This window comes from Panthera uncia (assembly GCF_023721935.1).
Source record: "Panthera uncia isolate 11264 chromosome B3 unlocalized genomic scaffold, Puncia_PCG_1.0 HiC_scaffold_1, whole genome shotgun sequence".
Lineage (NCBI taxonomy): Eukaryota > Metazoa > Chordata > Mammalia > Carnivora > Felidae > Panthera > Panthera uncia.
Genome location: NW_026057582.1, coordinates 36,050,313 through 36,069,648, shown reverse-complemented (window position 1 = coordinate 36,069,648; position 19,336 = coordinate 36,050,313). Strand labels below are relative to the sequence as shown.

The following is a 19,336-nucleotide window of genomic DNA, read 5'->3' as shown; positions in this document are numbered from 1 at the left end:
TTTATATTATTTTTCCTTCCCTTCCTTTATGTGCATCTGTTTTGTATCTTAAATTCCACATATGAGTGAAATCGTATGATATTTGTCTTTCTCTGACTGAAGACTGTCTAGTACTGTAGTTTGATGATGAGTCATGCTCTCAAGCTTATGAGTGGCACTAAGTATTCCTTGTTTGATTCTTTACTTTGCTGATACTGTTCTTTATTGGTAGAATTGCCTTTCTTCTTTTTTAGTTTAAGTCCTGACTTTTTGTCGTTGTTGTTGCCTTTAACTTTGTCCATCGCATGGCCTTAACAAATGATGCTCAAACCTTGAAACACAAACATTGAAATAAAATTCTTATTTGGACAGAGTTAAATAGAGAATAGTCTGTGTAGTTTTACATGTTGATTACCCGAGGGGAGCAAGTATTTAGAAGCTGAGCAGAGTCGGGAAAGAAAAATGCAGCTTCCCCAGTCTTACTCCTACTGACTTTCATGAACAAGCATTATTTTGCTTGATGTCATGTCCAGCAAGTCAGATGCAGACACACATTCTACAACTAATGTAAATTATCTTTTGGTCATTTGCCATTGGCGCTAGCCATATCTCCGTAGCTTTTCTTTCGTATAGGATGTTAGAAAGGTGACATGTCTACGTACCAGCTTGGGAAAGTGCTACAGGGGTGGTAGAGACCACACTTCAGCTTGCCAGTAGAGCATCACTGACTTTCTGTCTTCCTTAAGGATTTCTTAACTCTTGAAGGAAGAGGCAGTAAAACACAGCAGGTGGGAACTGTACTAAGTCATGTGAAGAAGCATCTGCCCAAAGCACATGTTAAGGAGCTTCACAGTTGGATTATAAATCAAGAAATTGAATTAGAAAAAATGGAGTCCATTTGCCAGGCACGAACAAAGGAGCTGAATGCCTGCTTGCAGCAGCTACTGAGGTAGGAAGTAACGGTGATAGCTAAATAACATATGTTTCTAATGATCTCTTTACACGTTTTGTGCATCAGTACAGCTAGCATGGGGATGTACAATACACACAAATTTCACAAATAAAATATACATTTTCAAATCTAAGTTTGACCCTAGGAAGATAGAAGTTGAGAGAATTCTTCAAATTATCTAATATGGCAGTAGTTCAGGGGAGAGTCCAAAAAATGTTTTGTTTCCTGTTCTTTGTGATATGTTTGCATAGCTCGTTGCTTTATAGAATCCTACTATATATATTTTTTTAACATTTATTTATTTTTGAGACAGAGAGAGACAGCATGAATGGGGGAGGGTCAGAGAGAGAGGGAGACACAGAATCTGAAACAGGCTCCAGGCTCTGAGCTGTCAGCACAGAGCCTGACGCGGGGCTCGAACTCATGGACCACGAGATCATGACCTGAGCCAAAGTCGGACGCTCAACCGACTGAGCCACCCAGGCGCCCCTATAGAATCCTACTATAATACAGGCTACTGTTTTTCGGATTTTAATGTTGTGAATTAATTCTTCACCAAAGAATAAAAAAAAAATGTAGTAAAAGCCTGATTGGTTTACAAAATCCATGCCAACCTTCTCTTCATAGAAACACTTTTTGCTTGTTTTATATTCTAACGTATGTAATATTCTGTTAGTCTCCAGGATGACCACAGAAATCTGAGCACATGGTTGACCAGTCAAGAAGAGAAATGGAAAGCACTGGAAAAACCAGGAGAGAAAACTGAGCTATTTTGCGAAACTGTAGCTAGAAAAAGGTATAGCTAATCCTGTATGAATATATTTTCTGCCAACATGGTTTCTTACATGGTATTGTGGCTCCTCTAAACTTTCGATGATGTTTGGAATTTTCAGGGAACAATTTGAATCTATGGCCCAGCTGAACAATTCTTTGAAGGAATATGGGCTTACTGAAGAAGAAGAAATAATAATGGAATCAACACATTTGATTGATAGATACCAGACATTTTTGAGACAATTATGTGAAATTGATGAAGAGGATAAGTTACCTCCTACAGAGGACCAGAGCTTTAATGATCTTGCACATGATGTAATTCATTGGATAGCGGGGATTAAAGAGTCCCTTATGGTTTTGAATTCATCTGAAGGCAAAATGCCGCTTGAGGAAAGAATCCAAAAAATAAAGGTATAACTGTGGAAACTAAATTTCGGAGGTCAGAATGAACTCTAATTTTTAAAAGATTTACAGGAAAACTGCAAACATTTGTTTCTTAATGGAAAATAGGATTACTGTGGAATGGCTGAGGACATTCAGATGACTGAGCTTACAAGAGAGAAGAGCTGTGATGGATCTAAAATTATTTTAAGGCAGACAGAAGAGAGAAGGTGTATTCTCTCTTTCTAAGGGCAGTACGTATGGAGCTGTGGCAGGTGGGAGTTTGCTAGGATATAAAAAGAATTTATGTCAGTACAAAGACATATCCACAATGTCAAGGCGGGGCTGGAGAGGACCTCTTCTTCAGAGCAAATATGTATGGTTCAAAAGGTTATTAGATATCGAGTACATTGCGTAGTTTATAAAGGTTATGACATGCCGAGGGGGTTGCAGAGGGCAAGGAACTCCCAAGCTCCTCTAAGCCCACCTTTTATCTAAGGAGAGATTCAATAGGCTTTGTTAGTTACAAATGCAGGGGACAGAAGCCCATGTGCTTAAAAGGAACCCAGAAGGATTGAAATCACAATCGAAGCATTATTACAGGAAGAAATGGTTCTGAATAGTGAGCTGTAAGAGTTGGTAAGGCTTACTGAAGTAATTGGAATCATTTGGGATTGTATGTGAAAGATTTTCCAGGGGAGGTGAATCTGGAGTAGTATTTCCAAGAAGGGAGGAACGTGATTGTTAGAGCAAAGGAGGGAAAGAGAAGACCAGGTAATGGGAATGAATTATGTTGTAGTGGAGAGACAAGAGTTGACATGGGGCACTGCGTTTTCCTGTGGGAAGCCCTAAGTCTCATTTTGGGTGTATAAAAATGTCTTGTTCAGGTTGTTTCCTTAACTCTCTATCTATAAATAATTGAGTGGATAGAAGGAAGGATTTTCCAGGGTCTTTTGGGCATATAACTTATTTGAAGGCAGTTGAAAATCAAGAGGAGAGCAGGAATGCAGCAAGAGCAATCTGACAAATACTTATGGAGAACCAATTCTGTATAATGTAAGGAGGTATCATTATCTTTTGGGCAACGTAAAAAATGACAAGGTATTTCTGAAATCTACTCTGCAATTGGAATCTAAATATAATGTTTATAAATAAAAAGGTATCATATGTACTTCCTCTAAGCAATGCAAATGAGATTCTAAGATCTTTCTTTACTTCAGGAAATCATTTTGCTAAAGCCTGAAGGGGACGCTAAAATACAGACCATCATGAGTCAGGCTGAGAGCAGGAAGGCTCCATTGGCTCCAAAGACCCTTACTGATATCAAGAACCAGTGGGACAACACAATCCATTTAGCCAACACGTATCTAAGGTAAAGGACATGCCTTCACTTTCACGCCTTTTCATTGCCCGGTGAAGCCATAACAAGAATGTTTTGTCTCCCTCCTGGGTTTGGATATAATATCTGTTGGAGAGAAAGGCAGTAATGTCAGGGGCATTCACAATGTCAGAGGCAGAAATGAAGATGAATAGTTCTCGGGATCAGATAGGAAGCACTTGCTGTCATAACTCTGTGACAGTGTTTACTTTGGCTGGTTCATCAACCCATGGAGCTCTTGGTAACAAATTAGCATTGTCTCCCATTCTACTTTCAACGCTCTGCTTCTTACCAAAACCCCCTTCCCCCAGACAATTTCAGAGTCAGCATGGTATTACTGTAGAATAATTATGCCTTTAAATATATATTCCAAGAAAGTCTTAAGTGTGTAAACATTATAAATGTTGTCCGAATTCAGTGGATGTAATTCTGATGAAAATTCTTAATTCATATCACATGTTAAATAACATGTTTACTCTTTAGTGGAGATGTGAATTTTAGATCTTTTCTAGGAAGACAAGCAGATCAAAACTAAATTTAAGCATAAACTAGTTAGTTGGTTAATATACTGAATGATTATTTGTTTTACTTATATGAACAAGAAAAATATAAGATAACATAATTATATTTAAGCACAACAAAAACTGGAATGGTTTATTTTATTTTTTTAATATATGAAATTTATTGTCAAATTGGTTTCCATTCAACACCCAGTGCTCATCCCAAAAGACGTCCTCTTCAATACCCGTCACCCACCCTCCCACCCCCCCATCCCCCCATCAGCCCTCAGTTTGTTCTCAGGTTTTAAGAGTCTCTTATGCTTTGGCTCTCACCCACTCTAACCTCCTTTTTTTCTTTTCTTTTTTTTTCTTCCCCTCCCCCATGGGTTTCTGTTAAGTTTCTCAGGATCCACACAAGAGTGAAACCATATGGTATCTGTCTTTCTCTGTATGGCTTATTTCACTCAGCATAACACTCTCCAGTTCCATCCATGTTGCTACAAAGGGCCATATTTCATTCTTTCTCATTGCCACGTCGTACTCCATTGTGTATATAAACCACAATTTCTTTATCCATTCATCAGTTGATGGACATTTAGGCTCTTTCCATAATTTGGCTATTGTCGAGAGTGCTGCTATAAACATTGGGGTACAAGTGCCCCTATGCATCAGTATTCCTGTATCCCTTGGGTAAATTCCTGGCAGTGCTATTGCTGGGTCATAGGGTAGGTCCATTTTTAATTTTTTGAGGAACCTCCACACTTTTCCAGAGCGGCTGCAAAAACTGGAATGGTTTAGAATCTAAATTATTAAGTGTTTGTTCTCAGGTCAAATTATGTGACAAAAATCTATTTTTTTAGGAATGCTGCAAATAATTTCTGATTTGGTTTCTGAGCTAACCTTAGTGCTATTTACAATGCTATATTGCCAAAAGAGTCGTTGGGAATAATTTATATTAGTGTTATTTTAATGCTTTTTATTGTAATGTATGTTATACTATAATATGCAAAAAGCATTCCAATTTCCTAAGTGTCATTTCTAAAATATTTTGTACAACTTAGCCATCAAGAAAAGCTTCTACTAGAAGGAGAGAAGTATTTGCAAAGTAAGGAGGATCTGAGATTAATGCTCACAGAACTGAAAAAGAAACAAGAAGTGGGCTTTGCTCTGCAACACGGTTTGCAGGAGAAGAAAGCTCAGTTAAAAATTTATAAGAAATTCCTCCAGAAAGCGCACGATTTGACATCCTTGCTAAAAGAGTTAAAATCTCAAGGAAGTTACCTCTTAGAATGCACTAAAAATCCCAACTTCAGTGAAGAGCCTTGGCTGGAGATAAAGCATCTACACGAAAGTCTTCTACAGCAACTACAGGTGAAATGGTCAAAATAAGTTGTTTTTTTTTTTTTTTTTCAATATATGAAATTTATTGTCAAATTGGTTTCCATACAACACCCAGTGCTCATCCCTCAAAATAAGTTTTTTAATGATTGTCATAATTATGCACAAGTATGTCATATTTGTATATGGAACCATTTTTTGTTCTTCTGGTAAATCAAAAACTTTTAACGTTTAATTTATCCTTTTTAGATACAAATACTGACTCTGTAAGGGTAGAGAGCTCAATCCAGTCAGTTTTGCTAGAGAAATCCAGTGGCCATTGTTTGATTATTATGTTATTTTTTTTCTCATCCAAGTTCCTATTTTCAAGGGCCAGAAGTGTTAAGATTTAAGTATCTCTCTGAAGGTGATGGTGTTGAAGTTATCCATGCATCCACCTATCCATCCATTCATCCATCATCTATTCATTGGAATAGTTTACAGGCGACCCATGAACAAAGTGGGGGGCTAGGGATGCTGAGCCCCTCCTACAGTTGAATATTTGCGTATAACTTTTTCTCCCGCCAAACTTAACTGCTAATAGCCTACTGTTGAGAGGAAGCCTTACAGATAACATAAACAGTTGATTAACACATATTTTGTATATGTATTATATATCTATATTAATATATGACATATATATTACCTAAAACATATATTACTTATAGTATAGTAAGTTAGGGAAAAGAAGATGTTATTAAGAAAATCATAAGAGGAAATACATTTACAGTACTGTACAAGCTCTGTGATATGTGGATCCATATAGTTCAAATTCATGTTGTTTAAGGTCAGCTATATATTCATTATTCTGTATAAACCTTATCAGTTTCCCTCCCTTGAGTAGTCTGCAGTAAAAGAGTTAAGAGATAAATGTCAGTTTGTCACAAGGGAATGTATTCTCATAAGAGAATTATCTGTAATTCTTTGCATATGGGAAGTTAGATCAATATAAGGGTTATGTGGGTAAGAAGTCTTGCTTATACAGATTGCAGGACATGTGCAGGGGTAAAGAGATACCTACTTGGCTATAAATTATTTAGTTTAATAATTGCTACTTTTCTGATGAGGTGTGGCCGCCTTATTTTCTTATTCCAGGAAGCAGACCTGAAGATGGGTTTGTTCTCGAGTTAGGATTACTTTTTCCTAAGACACAATGTTGGACTTGAATTCTTAGGAAAGGAATCTGAGGTTAGGCTGATCTCATATAGTCTCATTTACAACTGTGGGTATTTGATTTTACTAAGAAGGATAATTAAGGGAGCTGCTTTATTATGGATGTTTGTGATTTGATGATATAATTTGAAGCCTTTACATTTTGTAAACCTCTTGAGAAGTAAATTGTCTTTAGGAATGAAATGAAGGCCAAGAAGCATGTGATTTCAATAAGCCATTTGCGGGGGGGTGGGGAGGAGGAGATTTTACATGGAAATATCGCAAATACTAAAACTTTACTTAAGAACTCTGGACAATTTATATGGCCCTATTCCTGTTTCCAGATGAAACTTCATAAGACAAGTGTTTATGAACAATTTAATTATTTTCTGAGTGAGGAAATTCAGAGACAGAATTGGTGAATTGTCAATGGTTTTGTTTTTAGGATTCCGTGCAAAAATTGGAAGGTCATGTTCAAGAACACCACTCATACCAGGTTTGCGTCACAGACCTGAATACTACATTGGACAATCTCTCCAAGGAACTTGCCAGTTTTTCTGATAAGCCTTTGGATCAAATAGCAACTGAGGAAAAACTGCAGAAGCTGCAGGTATTAAACAGTGCCCAGACACGATGGACATTAAAACAAAATCAATATTAATTACGATGAACAAATCAGTGTCTTTGGTCAGAAATCCAGTTGTTATTCAGATAATTAAAATTAATTAATTAAAGTTCTGGCCAGTCATAGAAAATGGGGATGTTCTTCTTTTTTTTTTTTTAATATTTTATTTATTTTTGATAGAGAAAGACAGAGCACAAGCGGGGGAGGGGCAGAGAGAGAAGGAGACCCAGAATCCGAAGCAGGCTCCAGGCTCCGAGCCATCAGCACAGAGCCCAATGCGGGGCTCGAACTCACAAGTTGCGAGATTATGACTTAAGCCGAAGTCGGATGCTCAATTGACTGAGCCACCCAGGCGCCCCCGGGATGTTCTTCTTTAGTGACCAAATCTATTTATAATTTGACTTAAACATTTCCCTGCACTCTGGAGCCTCAGAGACAGTTCCACCCGTGACCAGTCTGTACCTCCTGGAGATCTTTGTTTTAGAGCCTGCATGTGACTCCAGCAGATACTGACTAGTCAAAGGATGCGTAGTATGCAGCAAGACCAGGAGGGAAATGCTTCAGTTTCGCATTCTTTATCAGGGGCAGATGGGAGTTACAGAATTTGTGCCTTATTAACCTATATACTCACGCTGTAAATTAGAGCAGTCTCCAGATGTAAGGCTTCCAAAATCCCCTCCCAAAGTCCAACAGCACCCAGCCTTATACAGTGAGGATCACACGTGCTTTACCCACGTCCTCAAAACATGTTCCTTGGATTCTCACTCTCTGCTTTGCCAACAAGCAGGCCTGCAAGGTGACTTCTAGAAGAAAACAAAGTAAAGCGGCTCTTTCTTTAACAGCTCCTTAACTGGAGATTTCATGGGGTGAGTCTCAGAGCAGCGCTGGTGGCCTGAGTGTGGGAATTCCTCATCTCTTTCTTTTAGGGATCTGGGAATCACACAAGCCTTCTCCTCCATGGCCTGATATTGTGACAGGACTACCTCCCTTTTTAACAGTGATCATTTGACAATATTCAGGGCTCAGTCATATCCAAGGCACTGTCTGGGTTCCACGGATACCGAGGAAAGTGTCAGACATGAACCCAGCTCAGGCTCCTGCTACAAAATTAACATAGAACCTCTGATATAGACAGAAGGAATCTCAGAGGCCATCAAGTTCAGACCCCACACTTTACACGTGATAAGCTGGGTTCTGGAGAGATGAGGGACTTCCAAGGTCATCAGGTTAAATGACAGAGTAGGGGCTACAATTCAGATCTTCTGACCCCAGTGGACAAACTCCACTGGGATATCGTGCAGTTATCTGTGGTTCAGCAGGTCCAAAAAATAACGCAGCAACTTCCCTTTCTCCGTCTCCCAGCTGCCATCCAATAGGCCTGCTTTTTCTTCCATATTCTCTGACTCTGTGAATATTTCTCCCATCTCCCCAAGGTTCAAGTCAGAATCCTGGTTATCCACGCTTTCCCAGATCCCTCAATCTAGTCAGACACCAAATGTTGTCTCTTTCATCTCTGGAATATCTGTAAAGTTTGTTACTTCCCCAAGACCCTCATTATTGCCTCCTTAGGGCAGACCCTCAGCAAACAGGGGCTCTCTGCCTGTACTTGTCACCCTGTCTATTGCAACATCCCCTTGGCCGTGCCAGATCTTTCTAAAATGCAATCTGGACCTGTGTGTATTTGTTAGCGTAGATCTTTTCACATTCTAATACAATTGTCTGTTTACTTCTGTGTCTCTCACTAGATTATAGGAACCTGATGGGACTGAACTTTACTCATCTATGCAACTTCAAAACCTATCATGATAAGGCCGCCTGGCTGGCTTGATTGGTAGAGTGTGCAACTCTTGATCTCGGGGTTGTGAGTTCGAGCCCCACATTGGGTGTAGACATTACTTAAAACATAAAGGACAATTTTTAAAAAGCCTACCATGATAATGTTTGCTGCTGGTTGAATGAATGAATGAATAAATGAATGAATGAATGAATACTGTGTAGTCTATTAGGATAGTGACTAATAAATACTATCTAGTTCACTTAGCAACTTTAAGTTTAACTCTATTTCAATAGTAACATCAGTAGCTGCTATAGTACCTCAAATTCCATTTGAGTCTTGAGTTCTCAAATTAGCCTGATTTGTTCATGCCTTTAGTAAATATTATTTGGGTTCCTGCTATATTTAAGATATTGCATTGGATAGATTGATTAAAGTTTTGCTCTGAATTTTAAATATTAACACTAGATTCATGTGGGCACATTCTAAATGATTCTTCTATTTTTTTCAATGCTTTGCACAAAGTAAGCCCTTATTATTTAGTATTTTGTGTAAAAAGGCTGTATCTTGAACAAAATACATACTTAACAAATATATGTTGACTGCCTCCAACGTTCCGGGAACTGTGTTATGAAATTTTGTTTGTTACTTCTTATAGACTTTTGGTATCTTATACAGTCTGTTGGAGGTTTTGGTCTGGGATGCTACAGTGGTTTAAATCTTGCCCAAAGTTTTTTCTTTGTGATATGAATTGGTAAATTTATTATACTTTCCACTGCTGGAGAAGAATACTCTGTGATTTCCAAAAGTCAATGAACTCTTGTGACAATGGAAATACTTTGTGTGATCATCTTTTCTCCACTTACAGGAACTAGAGAATAGACTCAGTTTACAAGCTGGCACATTGGAGAAGATTTTAGCTTTAGCAAAATCCATCAAGAAAAATACATCTTCAGTGGGACAGAAGATTATTAAAGATGATATAAAATCACTTAAGTGTAAACAAAAGGATTTGGAAAACCGACTTGAATCTGCTAAGCAGGAGACAGAAAATTGTCTTCATAGCATTCTCCAATCAAAACGCTCAACAGAACAGAAAGAAAAGTTTAGTCTGCCAGGCAGAGAGGAGGAGGTCACTTGTGATGTGCAGGAGTCCACTCAGGACTCAGCTGTACTGGAAAAATTGGAGCAAGATTGGGAAATAAACAAGGTAAGTGCTTGTGATTGCCTCTCCAAGACATCGCGTCTGAGAAAGAAGAGGTGTTGGGCTCTGAAAAGAGGGTAGTGAATCAAGCCTTCTGATTTCATAATTAAACCCTCAATGTGCTGGCTATTTATGATGCCCACTTGTAAAAAGAGCCCTTAGAAAACTGTTCAGGATTTCGGTGGTGCAATATTACTGTTTAGTCTGTTAAAATGTCAGTCATCAACTTGGGTTGATTATTCTCTCTGATATGTAATCAGATACCGTTTCTTGGGTCAAGAGCACAAAGGCAAATTAGAAAAGGCAAAAGAAAAGAAAATGTGTTCTACCCATTTTCTGAGGGGAAAAAAAAATCCAAGAGCCCCATTTTTTTTTTTTTTTGGTTGATTTTATAATGAAATCAGAGACTGTTTGAAAGGATAGGTTCCTTTCTTTTTCTTCTCATGTTAACCCTCTACTGCAAATGCATTTTTAAATGTTGTCAGATCGTTTGGTATGAGAACATCAACATTCAGCCTCCTAATTTTCCCCCGGGGGAGAAGAAAGAAGAATGTTGTTTTGTTTTCTTTCTAAACCAAATGGGTACATTTTCCTGTGGCTCTTAAAGTTCTTTCTCATAGGTTAGAGATTGAAATGGAAAAGGCACAAAGAACCATCCAGTATACTGTATTTGAAAGCGTCTTCCTGTTAGGCAGCCTCTCACAATCCAGGGTCCAGTGGGACCATAGCAAAAAGATCAGACCATTCAGGCTTGAGTCCTCATCAGCTTTTTATGGAGTACGCGATCAACAGCGATGAAAAGAGCGTACGCTTCTGTTGTCTTCTTAAATTTTTTTTTTAACGTTTATTTATTTTTGAGAGACCAAAGACAGAGAGTGAATGGGGGAGAGGGCAGAGAGAAAGGGAGACATAGAATCTGAAGCAGGCTTCAGGCTGTAAGTGGTTAGCACAGAGCCCAACGCAGGGCTCGAACTCACGAGCTGTGAGATGACGACCTGAGCCAAAGTAGGACTATTAACAAACAGAGCCACACAGGCGCCCCTTCTGTTGTCTTCTTAAAACAGAAATGCATGGAAAATTATAGGAACCAGAGGGCAATCTCTAGAAATGTGTAAAACAAGGTTAAATGCTAATAGAGCATCTCTCTGGCCATGAGGAGGACTTACTAAATCCCACTTGTCATGTCAGACACGGTTAAGGAAAATGTCTTAAAGAATGAAGGGCCTGTGCATGCGACTCTTGAGTTGTATGTATAAAAGAAACTCTTAACAGTATTTAAAGAGCAGTAGATAAGTAAAAAAATATACATAGCTGAGTGTTTTCTATCCTAATGCATGATGTTGCTAAAGGGAATTGCTTAATAACTTTTAAAATTAGCTTCTCAGACCCATTTTGGCTGTGAGCACCCAAAATTCAGTAGAGTATTGAAAACTAAAGATCATAATCCAATAATCAGAACTTTTATAATTTATTAAGCTTTTACTTAATCTTGAATGATGAGTTATTTATAATTTATGATGCTTCATTAAGATGTTTTTTTCCATTGAATCATGTAAGACAAATATATTCTAATATAAATTTTTATGTAATTTGTGATGTCTTGCATATGGTCAGAAGATTCATATGTTTGTGAAGGAGGAAATAAGCTATTTTTTTAATGTTTATTTATTTTTGAAAGAGAGAGAGACAGAGAGGGAGAGAGTGTGTGCACATGAGCAAGTGAGGGAGGGGCAGAGAGAGAGGACAGAAGATCCAAAGAGGGCTCTGTGCCGACAGCAGAGAGCCCCATGCGGGACTCGAACTTGCAAACCACGAGGTCATGACCTGAGCTGAAGTCAGACGCTTACCTGACTGAGTCACCCAGGCTCCCCAAGATAAGCTATTTTTAAAGTTAAAACCATTATAGAGGTACTTAAGTTTTCAAATAATTTTCACAGGTCTAGGATAGAGGAAACTGGTTTTAATTCTCTAGTAATATTTTATCATGATTACTTTTTACTCTTTTGTAACATGAATCTTTTTTTTTTTTTTTTCCCTCTGAATGTGTGCTGCTTATTTTCTCCACTCTAAGTACTGGCTGTATTTACTTTTTTCTGTGTAACATTAGACTATGTAAGACCCAGAACAATTTTAACGTTGAACAGCTAGTAAAAGTGATCAAAACATGTATAGACACATATACGATGAGTGTAAATTACTTAAGCAGGAATCTCTATATACTGAGTGCATAGAGCACATAAAAGCACAATTTACTGAATTATAAATGTAATTAATCAGAAACTCTTGTGGTAGTGAAAACAAGCACTTAATTCATTAAAAACATCCATTGAGGCCTCTTTTGTACTAGTCATTCTGCTAGAATATGGGCATACAGTTGTCACAGCTTAAAATATAACACTAATTAAATATCTAATTAATGCTCATTTCATGTGCCTTTTTGGAATTTGGAAGGGCTTTTATCAGATTATTTAAAATCGTCTCCAGAAGAATTTTTAGGAAGTTTTTATTTTCTTCTACTTTTTTCTTTAGTAAATTTCATGTGATCTTAGAGTTTTGTTGAAAGTATGATTGCACTTTTCAAAAATTGCCATTATAGCATGTTTATATTTGAATGCATTGCTAAGAATTTCATTTTAGGTGAAATTTAGAGGATAACTTAGATCTGGACCTTTGGCTGACTTTTTCTTTAATATCAAAAATATTAATTGGGGCACCTGAGTGGCTCAGTCGGTTAAGCGTCTGACTTCGGCTCAGGTCATGATTTCAAAGGTTGTGAGTTTGAGCCCCGCGTTGGGCTCAGTGCTGACGGCTCAGAGCCTGGAGCCTGCTTCAGATTCTGTGTCTCCCTCTCTCTCTGTGCCTCCCCCACTCACGCTCTGTCTCTCTCTCAAAAATAAACATCAAAAAAAAGTTAAAATATTAAGGCAAAGCTGGAGGCAAGAGAAATTATAACATACAGACTGAATGGTAGGGGTGCTTATGATCAAATATCTTACTGGATATTTTTATAGAGATGAATTTCTAAGAGTTTTTGAATATGAAAAGGCAAAACTGCCTTCCCCCCCCCCATGTAGGTGAAGTAAAGTAACAAATTAGGGTATGATAAAAAGTGAAGACTGACTAATCTTTTAAGATTTTAGATGTCCATAAAGGGAAATGATAAAGAGGAAAAACAGGAAAGTAATACATTCTGGGTTTGTTATTATTCTAAAAACTCATAAAGCAACATTACATATTAACTGGCATTAAGTGTTCTTCCCTGCCCCTCTCCCTTCCACATGTCAACCTACATGACATAATTGCTCCCTCAAAAAACTTTTTGTCTATAATTACTTCTTTAAATTCCTTGTCATTAGGTATAATTGTCAGTATGTCTGAGTTGGTTTTTTTGTTCTTTTCAAAAATTTCTGAGCATTTATAATTTCAGTGTTTAAGAAGCATCCAGAGAAATTCTGGAAAGTAGATGGTCACAGATACAGACAAAAGTATCCCGCTGTGGGTGAGCCCCCAGAAATACAGTGGAGTCCGTACTAGAGTGAGAAGGAAAACCACTCACTGGATAAACAGTTTTCAATCCTGGGGTAAATGATGTCTATTTGGGGTATTGTTTATCCTGATGACACAGTAAAAAAAAAAATTTTGAAATGGAACACGTAGTTGGGCCATATGCCGACTCTGTCTTCAAAGTGTTTTACTTTGCCTGGTTTTGGCCCATATGTAAATCTTGCTTCTTACTCTAGAGGTATTTTTTATAATCTAAGATTTGTTCCCTTACAGGACACCAAGTGACCTACATAGGGTACATGGTGTTGACATCTCTGAGCAGCATGTGTTTGAGAGCATGTTCTGAAGTCCTGAAATCTTAGGCTGAGGGACCTTAGAAACTCTCTAGCCTAACTCTTGTGTTTCAGGTGAGGGAAGTGAGAGATGTTAATTGGCCAAATTCATATTCTGGCAGCACTGGGACTAGAACACAGGTGTCCTCTACCCAGCCTGATGCTTGGTGGCTTACCCCACCATTTTATTGAATGTGTTATGTGGGTTTTTAATTGAGGTCTAATATGCTAATGTGCTGTCTGACCTCAGTGGACCCCTTATTGTGTTCTTGTGCCTATTTTGAACTTTCTCTACTCTTGGTAAACCCACCAAATCCTGTTTCTGTCATTCCTAGCAGATATCAGATCAACGACAGCTAGATTGGCAGACCTAGATCGGGGGATCCTCAATTTCTTTGTAATCTGCTTTATAATCCACAGATGGTTCATCTTTTTTTTTTTTTTTTTTAACATTTATTTATTTTTGAGACAGAGAGAGTCAGAGCATGAACAGGGGAGGGTCAGAGAGAGAGGGAGACACAGAATCCGAAACAGGCTCCAGGCTCTGAGCTGTCAGCACAGAGCCCGATGCGGGGCTTGAACTCACGGAGTGTGAGATCATGACCTGAGCTGAAGTCGGACACTTAACCGACTGAGCCACCCAGGCGCCCCCACAGATGGTTCATCTTAACAAACAAAGACTAAACAAAACTCTCTTATTTTTTGTCTAATATTAATTCATCTCTACGTCCGCTCAGTCAAAATTTATTGAGCAGACAGTGAGGGTTCAGAGGTGAACAAAAATAGGCATAGTCTCTCTTCTCATTGAGCTTCTAGTCTAGAGGACGAGACACACATCAATCAAGTAACTAATGAGAGCCTAATTACAGGAACTAAATGGAGGAACCCATTTCCATGATCGTCTATAATAAAGGATTCTGACACGAACTGTAGTCAGAGCTTCCGTAAGGAAACAGCATTTGAACTGAGACCCGAAGGGTGGCTTGGAATTAACAGAGCTCAGGGCTGGATGTTGGGAGCATTTTTGAAAGAGGAAGTAGAATTTCCTCTTGTGATGGGAGAGAGAGCATGAGGAGTTAGAAAGGATGAAAGAGAGGGTGGAGGAAAGAGGAGAGCAACACGGGTGAGGCCTGAGAGGTAGGCGAGGCTGGCCGAGTCACAAGTGCCTTACGGGTCATGGTAACATTGTGGACATCATGCTAACAGAAGGAGGCAGCCCCTGAGACTGTGTTGATATGCCTTTCATTTTGTCTCTAGTGGTGATGATGGATGCTTATCTTTAGGAAGCTTTTATAAAGATTTTATTCTTCTTTATGACTGAGCGATACTCCTTACATAGGTACACTACGCTTTCTTTATCCATATATCTGCTGAGGGACACTTAAGCAGCTCCCATATCTTGGCTGTTGTAAATTATGCTGTAGCGAGCCTAGGGCTACACATAGCTTTTCAAATTTGTGTTTTTGTTCTCTTCAGATAAATACCCAGAAGTGGGATCGCTGGAACATATGATACATTTACTTTAAATTTTTTGAAGAATCTTCATAATGTTTTCCATACTGACTGAACCAACTTAACATTCCTCTCAGTAGCTTTTGAAGGTTCCCTTTTCTCCACGTTCTCACCAACACTTGTAATGTTTTGCCTTTTTAGTAATAGCCGGTCTGACAGGTGTGAGGTGGTATCTCATTGTGGTTTTGATTTGCATTTCCCTGGTGGTAAGTGACGTTGAGCATCTTTCATGTGCCTGTTGGCCTTCTGGATGTCTTCTTTGGACAAAAATGTGTGTTCATGTCCTCTGCCCATTTTTTTAATCAGATTGGTTTTTTTTTTTAATAAATTGTATAAATTCTTTGTGTATTTTGGCTGTTAACCCATTAACAAGTGTACGACTTGCAAATATCTTCTTCCTTTCAGTAGGTTACCTTTTTGCTTTGTTGATGGTTTCATTTGCTGTGCAAAAGCCTTTTATTTTTTTTAAATTATTTTATTTTATTTTATTATTATTTTTTGCATGTTTATTTATTATTGAGAGACAGAGAGAGACAGAGCATGAGCAGGGGAGGGGCAGAGAGGAGGAGACACAGACTCTGAAGCAGGCTCCAGGCTCTGAGCTGCCAGCACAGTGTCTGACGTGGGACTCGAACTCGCACAAACCACGAGATCATGACCTGCTCGACTGACTGAGCCACTCAGGTGCCCCTGTGCTGCAAAAGCCTTTTAGTTTGATATAGTCCCATGTGTTTATTTTAGTTTTTTTGCCTTTGCCTCAGAAGACTAATCCAATAAAATATTGCTAAGACTGATGTCAAAGAGCTTACTGCTCATGTTTTCTTCTAGGAGAGTAGATCAGTCTTTTTTTTTTTTTTTTTTTTTTAATGTATATTTAGTTTTGAGAGAGAGAGCAAGTAGGGGAGGAGCAGAGAGAGAGGGAGACAGAGGGTCCGAAGCAGGATCTGAGCTGTCCGCATGGAATGAATGCGGGGCTCAAACTCCAGTCAGTTGGACACTCGACCAACTGAACCCCTGGGGTGCCCAGAGAGTAGCTCTGTCTTATTAGCTGTCAGAGAAATCCATTAAAACAATAATGATATCAATTTCACATGCATTATATTGGCAGAAATTAAAGTCTGTTAGCATCAAATATCAGAGAGGATTAGGGAAAATACGAATTCTTTTACCATGCTGGTGGGAATCAAAACTGTAATTCAGTTTGGAGAACAAATCAATAGCTATCCATTACTTAAAAGGAGTAATTGTAGTCCTAGGAAAACATCCCAAAGAAAGTCACACAAATGTGCAAGACGACTGACACAAAAGTGTTTGTCAGAGCAATATATCTGTAATAAGAAAAACTGGAAACAATATTATGTTCACAGTAGCCTGACAGATAAATAAGTCATGTTCATGCAGACAGTAGAACAGTATAAAAGGTAAAATGACTGTATTAGATTTTTCTCTGTCACCACGAATACATCCCCAAGCATACTGTTGAATGGAAAAGCTATAAAATGATAATACATAATTCCAGTTTTATAAGAATTAAAATACATAAGACAATACTGTATGAATGACATATGTAATAAAAGTGTAAAAATGTGTGTGTGTGGATGCCTGGTTGGCTCCGTTCATAGAGCACGTGACTCTTGATCTCAGGGTCACGAGTTAGAGCCCCACGTTGGACAGAGAGATGACTTAAATGAATACATACTTTTGAAAATGTATGTGTATATTTCAAAATAGTGGTTATCTCTGGGAAGGAAGAGATGAAAGAAGGATGAGGACTGGGCTTTCAATTATATTTGATTGTATTTGTGGTATGGAAGATTACATTACTTATATCTGTATCACGATTAATGACTGTAGGTCGTATTTTGTTCTTCTAACTATGTTTGAAATATCTTCTATTTAAAAGAAAGTTGTTCAAGTGAGCCTGCCAAATCAAAATAAAATACAGTAAAGGGTGATGAGCAGAGATGACTGATTCCAAAAGAATCTTCCCATGAGCCAATCAGGACCTTGAGTCTGTGTTCCAACCTCTCTGGGCATGAGCAAGAGAATGTTACCTTTTAAATTTGAAACGTTCGTTTGAGGGATTCCGTTGGATGTTCTGCCAAGGTCGAAACATGGCTTTTGGGGTTAGTAGACAAATGGTGTTTAGGGGTGATTTCCGGTTTTTCAGAATGCTCTCTCTGGCCACCAAAGATAGATTACAAATGGCCGATTGTTGCTAGTCCTCAAGTCACTGGTTTATAAGGTAAGACAGACCAAGAGCTCTGAATTCTTAGTAGATGGTTAATAATACGTAAGGTTTTCCTAGGGTCTAATATCTCAGCCTTTACCTCAGACGCTCTTGTTCTGGGTGGACTTGTGGGAGTAACAGGCGGGAGGCAGGCGTCCACCTCCCGTGGTTGTGGCTCACGGCAAGGAGTGCCCATGGGCTGATGGAACCTGTGGTGTGGCACCTTTCTCTTTCCCTCTCGTAGCCTTCCCGAATCTTTCCTCCTGAGATGCTGTCTTCCCTGTAGGTTTTTAACTATAGTTTGCATGAATAAATTGTTGGGAATGGAGGAAGTTTTCGAAATCATTGTAATCATTTGTAGCCTCTTGAAAGAAGTAACTGGTGCTAAGTGCCAACTAATCAAAACCAGTCACCCTGGTCAGCTGAATTTTCTTACCAGTTAGTTTTGGTGAAGCTCCGGACACATAAAGCATCTGTTTTATTTAAATAATCTTTTAACTTTACAACCGTCTTACATTGATGGAAATGTTGCCGAGAGGGTACATAAAGGTTTCGTAGATCTCTTACCCAGTTTCCCTTTCGCTTAACATTTTACATTGCTATCTAGGCGGTACTTTTACAATAACAATTTCTACCTTGTTTGGGGATGTGGACACATTCTATTCACAGACTTACTAATGCAGACCTTACTGACGTGAAAGTATATGGCACAATCAAATGGTACTTCATTTATAAAGTAACCTGAAAATAAAAACTAATACCCTAGCAAAATAATGGAAATCTCTTAAAATGACGGTCATGGTACCTGGTACGCGTAAATACTCAACAAATATTTGTGAAAAGAACAAATCAATGAATGCAGATGCCATCTCTGTGTATCCTATGAGAAAATCCAGTTGGTACAGCTTTCAAATTACTACCTGTATAACCCGTTCTGCCTTACCCAGGTTGGAATTCTTACTATTAATTTGTTTAAGCCATAATCCGTTGTTAATACGATGCAATCTGGGTGTTCCTGCCATCTATCCACTTACCATGTTCAACTACCCATAGGTAACACTGAATGCCTGTTACTTGTCCTGCCCTCTGGCATCGCAGTGAATACTAAGTATAGATTTTAGAATTTTTGTTTTTTCCATATCTGTTTTCTTTAAGACTAGATTTTACCTTGTGATATAATTATAGATCCTATCCTATCTTTTCAAAAAACTTTTTCCTTGGGATATCAATGTCAGCATTAAATATTGCATGAAGAAAATCATCTTTGATAGTGCCCCAAATGTACTTTTTGAAAGCCGTTAATCTGAGTAAATAGAAGGAACTAGAATGTTTTCACCAAGAAAAGGAAAAATTATTTATTTGGAAGGTAGACCATTTGGCAATTAATCTTTTTATGTTTTCAGAATTCAGCTGTGGAAATGGTTTTGTCAAAACAACTTTCTCTCAATGTTCAAGAAAGCATGAAAAACACTGACGATGAGCATAAAGTCAATGAGCTGCAAAATCAACCTTTAGAATTAGATGTCGTGTTAAGAAATGAACAATTAAAAGAGATAGAGGTATGGAAACAAGAAAAACATTGACAACATGATTGCATCATTTATCCAGTGCAATACATTTTAATTACCAGAAACTTGCTTGTACAGAATGAAAAGTCTTATT

At 38.3% G+C, this 19,336-nt stretch overlaps 1 protein-coding gene across 8 annotated transcripts in view; it reads left to right on the top strand.

Moving 5' to 3' along the window:
- Positions 1-19,336, top strand: part of SYNE2 (spectrin repeat containing nuclear envelope protein 2) — a 337,489-nt gene that overhangs the window by 160,840 nt on the left and 157,313 nt on the right. For all 8 annotated transcript variants that reach the window (XM_049611445.1, XM_049611444.1, XM_049611443.1 and 5 more), the window contains 8 exons: positions 726-928; positions 1,608-1,727; positions 1,825-2,116; positions 3,307-3,458; positions 5,026-5,335; positions 6,939-7,103; positions 9,761-10,102; positions 19,078-19,233. In XM_049611445.1, the coding sequence (XP_049467402.1) occupies positions 726-928; positions 1,608-1,727; positions 1,825-2,116; positions 3,307-3,458; positions 5,026-5,335; positions 6,939-7,103; positions 9,761-10,102; positions 19,078-19,233 (1,740 nt within the window). The remainder of the gene's footprint in view (positions 1-725; positions 929-1,607; positions 1,728-1,824; positions 2,117-3,306; positions 3,459-5,025; positions 5,336-6,938; positions 7,104-9,760; positions 10,103-19,077; positions 19,234-19,336) is intronic.